The sequence below is a fragment of the Miscanthus floridulus genome, chromosome 1, assembly GCF_019320115.1.
Source record: "Miscanthus floridulus cultivar M001 chromosome 1, ASM1932011v1, whole genome shotgun sequence".
Taxonomy (NCBI): domain Eukaryota; kingdom Viridiplantae; phylum Streptophyta; class Magnoliopsida; order Poales; family Poaceae; genus Miscanthus; species Miscanthus floridulus.
The window spans coordinates 66,946,690-66,962,707 of NC_089580.1; the positions used below are offsets into that span (position 1 = coordinate 66,946,690).

Consider the following 16,018-nt stretch of genomic DNA (forward strand, 5'->3'; position numbering starts at 1 on the left):
ACCAGCCAAGAGGAGAGAGAGTCTGAAGATTGAAGTACTTAATAATGTTGAACTTGTTAAATTTAGACTTGGGCAAACCTAGGACTACCGGGACTAAGCTTGGGTCTGCCCATGCCAGAAAGGCATCTTCTTCACTAAAGAAACCTTACTGGCGGTTAAATGTCACAGCTGCTATGGACATGGACATGGATGCTAGGCAGATGCAGGCTTCATCACGTCCTTTGTCTGTCTCTGCAGCAGCATGTCCGTCAGGGCACCCGCAATGGTATAAGTTAGTTACTAACTTTAAGCTAACATCTCTAATAGTGTTAGCTTTTAACAATAGCTCATAGTATGATTAAGCCCACATGACACTCTCATGTGATCTTAGAATGTGTGTATGAACCTAGCTCTTATCAAGAGGTAGCTTTTTTCTCTCTTCTATTAAAATATAAAAAAATGCTAAGAGTAAGTTTATGAGTCAGCAATTGCGGGTGCCCTTATACGACGAAGGGGGCGGAGCACAGATACCTCAGGGCTCAGGGTTCCCGACCTCTCGTGGGAGACAGGAACCAAGCAGGGGCACGGCTCCGGCAGGCGGCAGCACAGCTGCACAGGCGCGTCAGGTATAGCATCGCCTGAGCCGGCAGCTGCATGTTCACACCGTTGGCAAGGTTGGTGACCCGCAACGGGCAGAGCGAGAGGCCAGGAGCTGCCGGCCTTCCTAGACGACTCGGCGGTTGCTTTGTGTTTCGTCATGTAATAAAAAAAATGAACTACTACTACGTACGTACTGATGAATGGGCACGAAGACGCTGGTCGGAGAATCAAGCACCGACCCCACGCTGTGCTGTATGCAGAGAAACTGATGGCAAAATTGCCTGGGCCTTCCTTGGCAGCGTGGCCTTGGGCCGCTCGCCTAGGCAGGTCCATCCATCGGCCAGCCCTGGAAATCCTGGGGAGCTGTCTGCCCAGGCACTTTCGCCATGTTCAAAAGCACATGACTTAGGGCATGTTTAGTTTCTCTGCCTAAAGTTTAATCCCTATACATAGATTATTAAATATAGACTAAAAAATTAACTAATTGCACAAATTACAACTACTTTGCGAGACAATTTTTTTAGCCTAATTAGTCCATGATTTAACAATGTGGTGCTACGGTAAACATACGCTAATGACAAATTAATTAGACTTAATAAATTCATCTCACGGATTACTAATGACTTCTATAATTTGCCTTATTATTACTATCCGATCTAATGTGACATTCCTAAACTTTACGATCCAGATTCAAACACCACCTGACTGTACTTTTCTTTTTGGAAAATGACTGACTGCAAATTATTAGCTGGTGTGGGTGTGCATGCCCTCGGGGTGGCGCAAATCCACATGCGTATACAACATACAGGGCGCATTAAGGAATAACCGAAAACAGAGAGCTCATCAACACAAAGAACAAAATAAGAGGAGAACTATCAGCTAAGGTGACCCAAAATCGTTTTGATGCGGCTTTACATCAGGAACAGTTCAAAATTGATGGATATCTTGTGGTATCAACAGCGCCTCATAGTCATCCACCATGACCTGTTAACAAAACAAGCTGTCAAAAAGAATTGTTCATAAAAAAAATTGCGACATGACAGTACGTATGGAGATGTTACAGCATTATCTACCTTGTATTTACGACCATGAAACGTGTACTCGACAAGTAACAGCTTCGGGTCTCCAGGACAAGGATCGTAGAAACCCATTATTCCAGACTTCTTTATCCCGTCATGAAGCTGCAGGTAACAGACAAGAAAATTCAGTGTAGAATAATAACCAGACAACTATTTGCTACCTTGCAGAAACGTGAAACAGAAGCTAGTAAAAGTGGAATCAAGTCAAGCATATATAAAATTCACCAGTGGCAAAATTGCAAATGCCCCTACTACATTGGTCTTCCAATGGAACCTACCAGTAAAAATAGCACAGATAGCATACAGAAATCAACTATGAATATGGCAGAACTTGAATACTAGGTTCATATCTTGGATAAAAAACACTTGTCACCAATGTAACTCGAATGTACCTTGAGCTGGCCTGCCTCAGTAACGAGGAAGTTCAGTGGGATGGTCACATCAAATACTTGTGAAGCCATGTCATTATGTATCTCATTCAATTCACTGCTCTCTTTGATTTTTTTGCGACTGCCATACAAAGCCTTTATTATCACCAATCCATTGTTCTCTAGCTGTCTATTCTTCTTACGATTGGAGACAGGTTCCAGTAATTTTTGAGCTTTTTCAGCTGCCTTCCTGGCTTCAGTTAGCTATACAGGAAAATGGTATCTTCAATTACTTGCCAATTGTTTTAAAAAAAATCACTTGAACATGGAAAAGCAGTTAGGGAAATATTGCAAAGCTACATACTGCAAGAAAGAAAAATCACGATTTGATTAAAAAGGTGAAATGCTTGTATACCATTTAGACTAGTATGTGGCAACCAAATTTGGGTGATTGTTCCAAAACAAAACTATACATTAATAGGGTGTTTGGTTTAAGGAATGGGTTAGTACGTAGTCCATCGTCTTCTTACTCCTTTTTTTTTCTTTGGTTTGTGGAATGGAATGGATTGATTCATCATCGCCTCATTCATCATAAGCTAATAATTAGTACTAGTGTGAGGAATGGAGTCATTCCACCAAATTTAAGAATGCACTGCCTCATCTAGAATGGTTCAGTTTCAAACAGGAAAGTAGAATGAGTTCCACCTCCATTTAGAAATGTGATACACACAATAACCTCACGATACCTGCGTAGATAAGCCTTCCATCTTTTGTAGTGTTTTCTGCTTTTCTCGCTTAAGGTAGTAAGGCTTTACAACATATGTCTGTTAAACAATAAGAAGCCACAGCAAGGCTTTAGTTAACAGATGCAGTTAAGGTGGAGAAAGTAAGATAGCAAGAGTACAACATAAGTAGAGCTGTAAGATATCAAGAACAGAACTAGGTCAGGAATAGAACCTGAAGTAGAAAATACAGTGTTGAAGGAATAGCAAATGCACTGGTAACAAATAATGCATTTAAATCAGTCGAAAGCAAGACCTGCAGAATTAAGCAGCACTCAGTGGAACTTGAACAGAGAATGACAGTGGGAAAAACATGTTAACAAAACCTCCATGTGTTGGTAGGGATCGATAGTTCAGTACTGAAAGCAAATAAAATCGTGTTGAATAAGCTTTGATCTTGGTGCCATAATTATACACTACTCCCTCTGCCCCCAAAATATTTGCATCTTTGTGATTCAAATTTTGTCCCAATATAAAAGCTAACATAGGAGGTGATATAGCCATATCCAGGGTGTGGGGCAACGTGTAGCAGTACTGCTCTTGCCGGTAAAAAAACAATTTCCCTTTCAAAGAAAAAAAAAGCAAGGGCCTTATCCCTCTGTCAGCGAGTCCAGAAGCTTCTGTCCACCTCTCTTACAAACCAGTCAATCAACGTTCCTTCCTTTTATAGGGGTAGGAATGTAATGTAACAGCTGCACAAATCTACCCACCACCTAGACGTCTAAATATTTTGGGACGGAGGGAGTGTCAGATAAACAAAACATATGAAACCCAGAAGAGACTCCAAGGGAGAACAGCTCCACTTACTGGGATAATTAACTTTTGCCCAGCACGATGTAACTCAAACCTCCAAGAGACGCCCTACATCAGACACGAAGGAATTCAGAGCACAAAATGGTTGGAAGAATATGACAAGATGTCAAAACTACAAGGAAAGATCAGTTGTGGTGAAATATGTTAAGCAATACAGTAGAAGTTTTCTACAAAAATATCATGAGAAGACAAGTGGTTAAGATGATCAATATCATGACAACAGACAACAACAACAACAAAGCCTGTCAGTCCCAAACAAGTTGGGGTAGGCTAGAGTTGAAACCCACCAAGAGCCCCTAGTCACGGTTCAGGCACATCAATAGCTAAATATCATGACAACAGAAGATGAGAAAAAAAAACTGCATTGGCCACATCATAATTGCACCTAAAACTAAAAACAGCATGGTAAGATCTCTTATAGAACGCCATCTGTCTAACTGAACTGACAAGGTCAAGACTCTTAGAAAATAGCATTAATGCAGTCTGCACCAGCAGTCTACATAGGGCAAGTTCAAGAAGCAAAGTGACTAATTGAGAACACATAGGACAAGGGACCTTAGAAACAAGCAATCACCTGAATTCCTATGTTATACATCATCCTTACAGTACTAAATTCTGATATTCGCCTCCCTCCTCCAATTTCAAAATCAAGGGCCGTGCTGCAATAGAGCAGTCAAAAAATTGTAACAGAAGGTTACAAACTCATAAAAGAATGCATGTTATACAGCCAGAAACAAGGGATTTCAAAACTTTAGCTACCTTCCAACTCTACCAGCGATGCGTGCATGAGATTTGGAGGAGAAGCGATGCGTGTAATGAGCAGATGCACCAAAAAAACTAGTTCCAAACTGAGGAGAAAAAGAAAAAGTAATTAATAATTGAACACCACCAAACGAGAAGCATCAATGTTGGCCTGACATAAGAGGAGAAAATATATAAAAACAGGTAGCTGTTGAAGGAAGAAGGCATTGCAGATTTACAACCGAAGTACACAAAATCAATTCAAATGTGTGGACACTATGGCCCTGTTTGGCAGAGCTCCAACTGTTTCATTAATGCCTGGGTTGGCTTCTAAGTGAGACTACCTTTACTTCTCCAGTTGCAGTACTTTTTTCATCCTTCTTTTGCCATCCAACAGAAATACTTGATTCATCACCAAGGACAAGCTGTATCTGGAAGTTGGTGAAAAGAGAAAACAACAGACACAAGTGGTAAAGAACATCAGCTTTACCTGCACAAAAAAAATATATATGCAGTAGATGAACTATCATCCTACACTTAATAGTGCAGCTGTAAGTAAAAAGATAGCAGGTAAGAGAAAACTATGCTAAAAATGCCTTACTAGAGATCAAGAAAAACTAAAGGAAGACGCATCTTGAACATCTATAGCATTTGAAAAATTCTCAGAAGTTATTGCTGTAACTTATCCAGGATTGACAACTAATTCTTTACATGGACCCAAGATACAGGGCCATAAGAGGCCTAAACTTACACATTAACGATGTAACTGTAAAATTAGCAGTTTTTTTCTGGAACCACTGTAAAATTAACAGTTGATGTTCACACTAGGCATGAATCTAAATTAAGGGGAATTTCATCCATACCTCCATTTGAGGGGGTACTTCTTATTTATAGCACCAAACTAGTGAATGACATGTGGGGTCTAGTCCCACATGTGTCATTGAAACAAGTTGATAGTATAGAGGAAAGTGCACCTCAGGTGATGGTACAGGTGAAAAAATTCCCAAAAATTAATATGGCCAGAATTCATTCTGTCTAAAAGTTTGCTTAGCTCCAGCAATCCTGTAACTGTAAGCTTTGTGTCTCAACTAAAACACTATGTTTAGACTAAATATAATTGTTCACATAGTCATGTATACATCTATTATTCAAATCACAGAGGACCATCATGTACATCATTATATTGAAGAGTTAAATGCTGAGTTAGTTTCACATGTGCAGATGAAGAGAGCATTTGAGCTTAGGGGTCATACATTTCCAACAGCATTGTCAGATAATTGGCGAGTCCAGGCATTTGACAAGTTGATAGACCCATCTCTCAAAGAAACAGCAAGTCCAGAAGTTGCTGTAGAATGTGGTGAAATTTGACTGAAGTACACAATTTTGACAAATTACAATTTGCAACATGCATGGAATTAGCAACAGATGAAATAAATTATGGGATGGCATTCTCACCGAGACATCTGCGTGCCAATAACAGAACGTAGTCCCACTGTGGCCATAAACTCGATAGAGGAAACGGGAGACAACTGGTGCCGCAGCACAGTGCTTGCTGCTCCAGATCCAGCTGAGCCATTTACAGCCAAATTCCCACCAACAACGACAGTATTTTGCTTGGACACTGGCAACTCAACTTCACTAGACATCGCCATTCTAGCCATTTCAAAATCAAATGACTAAATCACCGTACTGTCTATAATTAGTCATACAAAATCTAAAGAAGTAACTGAAGGACAGGATACGTCAGAGGTTCTAAACAAGTTGCTGAAGTGCCATAAGTTGTTGAAAGTTAAAAATATGTTGAACACTGCAAGAAAAATGAGAGAGAGAGAGAGAGAGAGAGAGAGAGAGAGAGAGAAACGTTAAAGGTAAGCTGTATGCAGCCATAGCTGATTCCCATCTCTCAGTGGTCAGTTTCCTGACAAGGTTTTCTAAACCCTGCTTGTAACGTATATTTTGGTATGGCAAATAGGAATGCAAAAGGAATGGCATCAAAAGGAGTGCACGCGGTAGTTATGCACATAAACTAGGAAACACTGCTATAACCATTTAAAAATAAAACTTCTATGTGCCAGTATGGGAAATGTATGTAAATTAAATATAGTCCATCATAGAAAAACAAATGCTGAAGAATGCAAAATAGCATGCAATGATTTCACCATCAAAATTACAATTGATATTTCAGGTCAAGTAATAAATTACTAAGCAATTTGCTAATTTCGCCATCAAAATAACAATTGGCATTTCAGGTCGAGTAAATAAATTACTAGGCAATTTGCAGCATATTATAACCAAGGATTACACACGAGAATAGTTTCCATATTATCGTAATTCTGAGCAGCTTCCCAGTGATGTGACTGGACGAAAAGACTATAGGCATATAGATATACTAAAATGGAAAACACTATGTACCCTCTCATGATTCCCCCACCATTTAAATAATGTGGCACTGAGAAATTAGCAATGATTGAGCCATTGGGTAGAGCATGCGTGAAAATTTTTTCTTCCTCCTTGCGCCGCCGCAGTCGTTCCAACTGTTCTTTGATTTCCTCTGGTTTACTTAGCTTGGGACCAAGTTCCAGGCCAGAATTTAAACCTTCCATACCATAGATGTCATAAATCTGTCTTTTGTTCTCATCCGATAGTATCTCATATGCGTCACGTATTCGTTGGAAGTTTTCAGTTGCTACTTCCTTCATCTAGACAATCACAGATGAAAATGAAGGATACTAGTCAGTGCAGAAGAATGCACTAAAGTAAACAGTAGATGACTACTTAAACAAAATACAGATTTCACACATGCAAGAAATCTAACCAAGTATTCCATCCATTCCAAAATTATAGGTCACTTTAGCTTTGTCCTAAGTCAACCTTTTCTAAGTATGACCACGTCTATAGAAAAATACACAAATACACCAACATCTACAACCTCAAATTAGTTTCATTAAATCCACAATGAAATGTCTTAATAATGCATTTTTTGGCATTCTAGATGTTAGTGTATTTTTTCTAAAAATTTAGTCAAAACTAAAGAAGTTTGACTTAGGCCAAAGGTAGAGTGTCCTATAATTTGGAATGTAGGAAGTACATATTATTTTTCTATTACTTGAAATGGAGGTGTGGAGAATCAAGTAGTGCACTAGAGATACCTGATGGCATCTGCCAAGTTACCAGATAAACAATATGCCAATGTTAATGAAGGATGAGTCTTAATAATGTTCATAGAATCAGATCCTAGAAAAGCTGAAAGTTTCCTTTTGATCAGCTAATAATAAATTCATTCTTTAACTAGCATTCTTTCAATCAAAGAACAAAGGTTGTTTCTGAGAAAACGATTATAGATGTTAACGTATTTGTACCAAACGGATGTGCAAAGGATAAGGGTTGATGGATAAGTCTCATGTGTGGCTGGTCTTTGTGGGGCTATGATGCTCACATGGTCATGGTCCTTGTGGCTGTTTTTCTGTTTTTAGGACAGCATCTTAGACTAGAGGACAGCATCTTAGAGGACAGCATCTTAGACTAGAGGACAGCATCTTAGCTAGGACAGCATATTAGCATCTTAAACTAGCATATTGGCATATGCTTGGCTGGCTAGCAGCCTATAAATATGTAACCCCAACCCCTTGGGTTGGCATGGCATTTGTGTGAGCTTGTGTGAGAAATAGACAAGAAAATTGCCCCAACTCCTAGTGTCATCCTCTCTCGATGAGAGTAAGAATTCTCCTACTACCAAGAGTGAGAATTCAGCGACTAACAAGTGGTATCAGAGCCGTATTATCCTGTAGCCTGAGCATCTCTTGCTCATCTTCTCTCCCAGCCCCACAACAGCCCCAGCTGTTGGCAGCAGCAGCTCCTCCGGCCGCTCCTGTTCACTCCTCTCCCAGCTCGTCTGAAGCAGCCCTCTCCCCACGCAGCAGCCCCCCGGTAGCGCGTCATGTCCGCAGGGCAGTCTCAGCGCTCGGTCGCCTCGAGCACGCGGCGTCGGCAGGAGGCCGAACTTGCCGCGGCAGAGGAACGCGAGCGAGCGGCGGCAGAGACCGCTGCGGCGGCGGCAAGGGCATCGAGGCTAGCAGCGGCGGAGCTGGCAGCAGCCAGAGCGGAGGCGGAAGCAGCGGCGGCGGCGAATGCAGCGCGTGCGGCGGCGGCGGAGGTCGAGGCTCTGCGCGGCAGCATCGGCAGCTCCATTTCCGCTGACGACACCGCCGACGCGGACCTCGAGCTGCTAGAAAGGGGAGGCAGCGCGAGCGCGGGCGGCGCAGTGGACAGCCGCGCACGTCCACGAGCGTGGCGGCAGCCCAGACAGGCGCGGACGCGCTGGCGGCGCTCCTAGAGGAGGCGCGCACGGCGGTGGCGCTCCTGGGGCAGCCGCGCACGCCCACGAGCACGGCGGCAGCCCAGACAGGCGCGGACGCGCCGGTGGCGCTCCTGGAGGAGGCGCGCACGGCGGCGGCGCTCCTGGAGGAGGCGCGCACGGCAACGGTGGCAGACGGGTCGATGGAGAGCGCGGCCTTCACAGGCAGCGTGGCTCTCTCTCCCCGGATCGGTACCGACGGGTCGATGGAGAGCGCGGCCTTCACAGGCAGCATGGCTCTCTCTCCCCGGATCGGTACCGTGGTTACCACGGGCTCCAGGCTGTTGTCAGGGACGTCGGTCCCGGCGGTGGGTGGCCTACCCTCACCAAGACCAACTACGTCGAGTGGGCTGCGGTGATGAGGGTAAAGCTCCAGGTGCGGCACATGTGGGAGGCAGTCCGGTACGGCGACGTCGACTACGACCTAGATCGACGGGCGCTGGATGCTCTCATCGCTGCAGTCCCGCCCGAGATGCAGTTCTCGCTTACCAGCAAGCGAACTGCCAAGGAGGCTTGGGACGCCATCGCTGCGGCACGCATCGGCAGCGACCGCGCCCGCAAGTCCACACTGCAGGCACTTCGCAAGGAGTGGGAGAACCTGGCTTTCAAACCAGGTGAGGACGTTGATGACTTTGCTCTCCGTCTCAACACTGTTGCAGAAGATGGTGCAGTTCGGCGACGACACCTACGGCGAGGAGAGAGCTGTCGAAAAGCTCTTCCGCTGCGTCCCCGAGAAGTACAAGCAGATGGCTCGCTCGATCGAGTCGCTGCTGGATCTCTCCACGATGTCGATCGAGGAGGCGATAGGTCGCCTCAAGGTCGTCGATAGTGATGAGCCACAGTCCCTCTCAGGGCCCATCACCACTGGCGGGAAGCTCCTTCTCACTCGGGAGCAGTGGCTTGCCAGCCAGGGTGACCGGAGGAAGGGGGAGCCTTCTTCCGCGACAGGCGGCCGCAAGCGTGGCAAGCCACGCAAGGCGCGCAGAGACGCCCAGGCCGGGGCGCGAGGACGTGCCGAGGGTGATGCCCGCGGAGGCGCCCAGGGCGGCGCCGCCGGCAGGCACAAGCCGGCACGAGACGACGCCTGCCGCAACTGCGGCCAGCTTGGCCATTGGGCCAAGGACTGTCGACAGCCACGACGCGGCCAGGCCTACGTCGCACAGGCGGAGGAGGAGGAGCCGGCTCTGTTCATGGCACATGCCAGCATCGAGCTACCTCCAGCGGCACCGGCCGCAGCGGCTCTCCTCCACCTTGACGAGCCAAAAGCACACGCCCTCCTCGGCGACAGCTCCGGCAACGACAAGACTGACGGGTGGTGCCTCGACACCGGCGCCACCCATCACATGACCGGTCGACGGGAGTTCTTCACCGAGCTTGACTCTAGCGTCCGAGGCTCCGTCAAGTTTGGGGTGCCTCCGGCGTGGAGATCAAGGGCGTCGGCTCCATCATCTTCACCGCCGTGTCTGGTGAGCACAGGCTGCTCACCGGAGTCTACTACATCCCCGCGTTGAGGAACTCCATCATCAGCTTGGGACAGCTGGATGAGAACGGTTCGCGCGTGGTGGTTGAGGACGGAGTCATGAGGATTTGGGATCGTCGTCGTCGCCTTCTTGCCAAGGTATCCAGAAGCGCAAATCGACTCTACGTCCTTAACGTGCAGGTGGCACAACCCCTCTGTCTCGCTGCTCGTCGGGACGACGAGGCGTGGCAGTGGCACGAGCGTTTCGGGCACCTTCACTTTGAGGCCCTGAAGCGGCTCAGTGCCACGGAGATGGTGCGAGGCCTGCCGTGCCTCGACCATGTGGAGCAGCTCTGCGACGTCTGCGTGTTGACGAAGCAGAGGCGACTCCCCTTTCCCCAGCAGGCGAGCTTTCGAGCCAAGGAGAGGCTCGAGCTCGTGCACGGGGACTTGTGTGGCCCGGTGACACCGGCCACACCGGGAGGACGACGCTACTTCCTGCTGCTCGTCGACGACCTCTCCCGCTACATGTGGGTGATGGTCCTCGGCAGCAAGGGAGAGGCTGCGGACGCCATCAGACGCGCGCAGGCTTCTGCGGAGGCGGAGTGCGGCCGCAAGCTGCGCGTGCTGCGCACCGACAACGGCGGCGAATTCACGGCGGCTGAATTCGCGTCGTACTGCGCTGACGAGGGCATTCAGCGCCACTACTCCGCGCCGTACAGCCCGCAGCAGAACGGCGTCGTCGAGCGGCGCAACCAGACGGTTGTGGGGATGGCTCGGGCCCTCCTCAAGCAGAGGGGGATGCCGGCTGTCTTCTGGGGAGAGGCGGTGGTGACGGCCGTCTACATCCTCAACCGCTCGCCTACCAAGGCGCTCGACGGCAGGACGCCGTACGAGGCTTGGCATGGGCGCAAGCCGGCGGTCTCCCACTTGCGGGTCTTCGGCTGCCTCGCGTTCGCCAAGGAGCTTGGCCACATCAGCAAGCTCGACGACAGGAGCACTCCGGGAGTGTTCATCGGCTACGCGGAGGGCTCGAAGGCCTACCGCATCCTCGACCCGAAGACACAGCGTGTGTGCACGGCGCGCGACGTTGTGTTCGACGAAGGGCGAGGATGGGCGTGGGACAAGGCGGTGGACGATGGCTCGGCTCCGACTTACGACGACTTCACTGTCGAGTACGTCCACTTCGAGGGAGCTGGGGGAGTAGGCAGCTCTTCTTCGGCGAGCGCGTCTACCCCAGTCCCCGAGCCTCCACCGACCCCGGCGCCTGCTACTCCAACAGCTCCACGCTCTCCAGCCAGGACCTCGGCTGCGATGAGTTCTTCGCCGGCTTCACCACAGCCGGCAACGCCACGCACTCCAGCACCGACAGGCACCTCTCCGGGCACGTCTACTCCAACACCAGCTCGTGTCGAGCACAGCCCGGTTGAGCTCGCTACTCCGCTCTCTCACGACGAGGAGCGCATCGACGCGTACCACGACGGCGAGCCGTTGCGGTACCGTACGATGGAGAACCTTCTCGGCGACCAGTTGGTGCCGGGACTGGTGCCTCATGACCTGGAGGACCTGGAGGCGCAGTTGCACCTTGCGTGTGACGACAGCGAGCCTCGGTCGTTCGCAGAGGCCGAGAGACACGCGGCATGGCGCGCCGCGATGCAGTTGGAGATGGATGCGGTTGAGAAGAACCGCACCTGGGAGCTTGCTGACCTTCCTCGTGGTCATCGCGCGATCACCCTTAAGTGGGTGTACAAGCTGAAGAGGGATGAAGCCGGTGCCATCGTCAAGCACAAGGCTCGCTTGGTGGCACGAGGTTTCGTGCAGCAGGAGGGGGTCGACTTCGACGACGCCTTTGCTCCCGTGGCACGGATGGAGTCCGTGCGACTCCTCCTTGCGCTAGCTGCCCAGGAGGGCTGGCGTGTTCATCACATGGACGTCAAGTCGGCGTTCCTTAACGGCGACTTGAAGGAGGAGGTCTACGTGCACCAGCCGCCGGGATTTGCGATCCCCGGCAAGGAGGGCAAGGTGCTCCGCCTGCGCAAGGCCCTCTATGGCTTGCGGCAGGCACCGAGGGCGTGGAATGCCAAGCTGGATTCCACGCTAAAGGGGATGGGCTTCGAGCAAAGCCCGCACGAGGCGGCTATCTACCGACGGGGCAATGGAGGTAATGCCCTGCTGGTGGGTGTCTACGTCGACGACTTGGTGATCACCGGCACCAAGGATGCGGAGGTGGCGGCATTCAAGGAAGAGATGAAGGCCACCTTCCAGATGAGTGACCTGGGGCCTCTCTCCTTCTACCTGGGAATCGAGGTACACCAGGATGACTCTGGGATCACGCTTCGACAGACCGCCTACGCCAAGCGCGTCGTTGAGCTAGCTGGGCTCACCGACTGCAACCCAGCTCTCACTCCGATGGAGGAGAGGCTGAAGCTGAGCCGCGACAGCACGACGGAGGAGGTGGACGCTACGCAGTACCGGCGTCTTGTGGGGAGCCTTCGCTACCTCGCCCACACACGGCCGGACTTGGCATTCTCCGTCGGCTACGTTAGTCGGTTCATGCAGCGACCGACGACGGAGCACCAGCAGGCTGTGAAGAGGATCATCCGCTACGTTGCGGGGACTCTCGACCACGGCCTCTACTACCCGAGGTGCCCTGGGGCGGCACACTTCGTCGGGTACAGCGACAACGACCACGCCGGCGACATCGACACCAGCAAGAGCACGAGCGGGATCCTCTTCTTCCTCGGCAAGTGCCTCGTTAGCTGGCAGTCGGTCAAGCAGCAGGTGGTGGCCCTGTCCAGCTACGAGGCCGAGTACATAGCGGCCTCCACCGCTTCGACTCAGGCGCTCTGGCTTGCTCGACTGCTTGGTGATCTCCTCGGCAGAGACACTAGAGCGGTGGAGCTCAGGGTGGACAGCAAGTCCGCTCTGGCCCTGGCAAAGAACCCCGTGTTCCACGAACGCAGCAAGCACATCCGGGTGAGGTACCACTTCATCCGAGGCTGTTTGGAGGAAGGGAGCATCAAGGCGAGCTACATCAACACCAAGGACTAGCTTGCGGACCTGCTCACCAAGCCCCTTGGGAGGATCAAGTTCCTTGAGCTCTGCTCCAGGACCGGGATGGTTCAACTCTCCCACAAGACGACGCACAAGACTTAGGGGGAGAATGATGGATAAGTCTCATGTGTGGCTGGTCTTTGTGGAGCTATGATGCTCACATGGTCATGGTCCTTGTGGCTGTTTTTCTGTTTTTAGGACAGCATCTTAGACTAGAGGACAGCATCTTAGCTAGGACAGCATATTAGCATCTTAGACTAGCATCTTAGACTAGCATCTTGGCATATGCTTGGCTGGCTAGCAGCCTATAAATATGTAACCCCAACCCCTTGGGTTGGCATGGCATTTGTGTGAGCTTGTGTGAGAAATAGACAAGAAAATTGCCCCAACTCCTAGTGTCATCCTCTCTCGATGAGAGTAAGAATTCTCCTACTACCAAGAGTGAGAATTCAGCGACTAACAAGGGTTTTTTTTTTCCTCCTGTTTTCTAAAAGGACCATATGCCCATGGTGTCTAGCACACCAAGTCACCAACCATGACACTATCCATTAAACCCTAGGGGACTCCTCAGGGAATAGCAACGTAAACGACCCACAATTCGCAATATCTTCCAATCCCCCAATGAACCGCCAACTGACAAAATTTAATCTAGGCACAAAATAAAGATTTTCATTCGCCCTGCCAACATTTTGGAAACAAACTAAGATAAAAGTGGTGCCAAAGTGCACGCTTATACACACTGCTCTGTCTACATCTACCACTACTCTGATGCTACTAACAATATCTTCAGATGCAATCAAATAGGCACATGACTAAGACCACGTCATGGCACATATTATTGTCAAACCACTACCCTTGATTTTGTGTCCTCAAAAGAGAGAAAACAAATCCATTTTGATTTATAACTAGAATTGCAAGCATGTAACTAGTAAACGCACAATTTCAACCAGGCACAGGAAGCTTGCAATGCCAGTGGATGCTAACTAAGGATGCAGGTGGGTACCTAATGATGTTTTTTGGTCAGCTAACTAATTACGGTCAAATGCCATTCTAATTCATTTCTCCCCTCAAATTAAATTACGTGAAATGGCATTCTAGTTCATTTGGGCAAGTTTTTGGATCGACCCAATGACCCAAAGTAATTAGAACTTCCATCCCTAATAATAACCTAACCCCAGTTCAAAAGGAACAGAGAACTATTGTTAAAACCCACAAGCAGCTGAGCGAATCCAAACCGATCAAATCCGGAATGCAACTGCCGATTGTAATTGCCGCACCGAGCCGGAACCACAATCCAGCTCCAAACCGAGCACGGGCGGGAACCCTAAGATAAGTAGTTCAACTGTTGAAGCCAATCAAATCGCATGGGAAGGGGCGGCGGCTCTACCTGCGAGTCCTGGTACTTGTCGGGGTGGTAGATTTGCGCGAACTGGCGGTACGCCCTGCGGATTTCCTCGCCGGAGGCGTCCGGCGAGAGGTGGAGCAGCGCGTAGAGTTCCCGCCCGTCCTCCGGCTCCGGCGCCGACGCCATCCCGCTCCCGTCGTGCGGCGGCTGCTTGCTGCTCGCTCGGCGGCCGCGGCGGGGGTGGAGGGGACTGGGTTTTTTTTTTGGAAGGGAGGGTTTATGCGGAATTCCTTTTCTTTTCTCTTTTTTAATGTCCTTGTTTGTAATGATGCTCTTCAACAGTTCAACTTCTGCAGCAAGCAGCCGCCGCCGATGTTTGCCCGGAACCCGTCGCTGCCAAGACGGGTTCCTCCTGCCGACCCCCCTCCCCCGCCGAAGGTGTAGTTAGGCCAAATTTCGGAGGAGCGCATGATGGCCCAGACAAGGCCCACGCAGAGCGTCCGATCCGCGCGTCGTCGAACCGCGCGATGTCCGCCGTTGCCGCCGCATTGACTTCGTTCAGGTACGTAAGTTTCTGATTCTTTTTTTTCCTTTTCTTTTTCCGATTTCTTTTTTCCTTTTCCTTTTTCTACGTTGTTTCCTTCTTCTTTTTATTATTTATTTTTCTTTTATTTCCTTTGTGTGTTTTTAATTTTTCTTTTTCTTTCCCTTTGTTCATTTATTTTCATTTTTCCTTTTTCTTTTATTATGTGGCATTTTATTCTTCTTTTCACTTTTTTAGTATTTTTATCTTTATTTTATTTATTTATTATTTTTGACATAATTGTTTTTATTTTTATTTTCTATTTTCATGTTTTAATGTTTTTTATTTTTCTTTCTTTGTTTTATTTACTTCTCTTTTTCTCTTTTTATGTTTCATGTAGACTTTTTTCTTTTCATTATATTTTTATTTTACTCTAATTATTTTCTTTTAATCGTTTTCATGCTTTAGTTTTTTATTTCATATGTTACATGAGATACATATCATGTTTGCTTAGTATACATGTGATCTTTTTTCTCTTCTTATTTAAGTTACTTATTTATTATTTCTATATATTTAGCTTTTGTTATTTTGTTTTTTATTTGTATTTTTTGTTATTTTACTCTAATTAGTTACTTCAATAATTTTAGCTTTTACTCTTTTTACTTCCATATACACGTGATGTTCGTGTTGTATATATGTGGCGTTCTATGATATATTTTTGTGATATTCTATGATTTATTTTGTCATACTCAGTATTATACATGTGATGTTCTATGTACTTTGTGATATTCACGCATTATATATGTGATGTTCATGTAGTATACATGTGATGTTCTACGATATGTTTCCCTTGTGCTATGTCTATTTTTACTAATTTGTTTCACTTTTGTTATTCATTTATTTTAATTTCTATATTTTTTA

At 47.9% G+C, this 16,018-nt stretch overlaps 1 protein-coding gene across 1 annotated transcript; it reads right to left on the bottom strand.

Moving 5' to 3' along the window:
* Positions 1–1,281: 1,281 nt before the first annotated feature.
* On the bottom strand, positions 1,282–14,913 carry LOC136486205 (chaperone protein dnaJ 13-like). Its single transcript, XM_066483066.1, has 13 exons — positions 14,617–14,913; positions 6,775–7,061; positions 5,818–6,015; positions 5,616–5,730; positions 4,707–4,793; positions 4,381–4,469; positions 4,196–4,280; positions 3,616–3,669; positions 2,984–3,064; positions 2,773–2,850; positions 2,051–2,290; positions 1,653–1,760; positions 1,282–1,563 (listed from the first exon to the last, which is right to left on the bottom strand). Exons 1-13 carry the CDS (start codon positions 14,758–14,760, stop codon positions 1,507–1,509), a joined length of 1,623 nt encoding a protein of 540 aa, XP_066339163.1. The 5' UTR covers positions 14,761–14,913; the 3' UTR covers positions 1,282–1,506.
* Between the last annotated feature and the right edge of the window lie 1,105 nt (positions 14,914–16,018).

Coding starts and splice junctions, on each gene's coding strand:
- LOC136486205 (XM_066483066.1), bottom strand. CDS start 14,760: ATGGCGTCGGCGCCGGAGCCGGAGGACGGGCGGGAACTCTACGCGCTG. Junction 7,062..14,616: donor ACAAGTACCAGGACTCGCAG/GTAGAGCCGCCG, acceptor GTGATTGTCTAG/ATGAAGGAAGTAGCAACTGA. Junction 4,281..4,380: donor ATCGCTGGTAGAGTTGGAAG/GTAGCTAAAGTT, acceptor GCTCTATTGCAG/CACGGCCCTTGATTTTGAAA.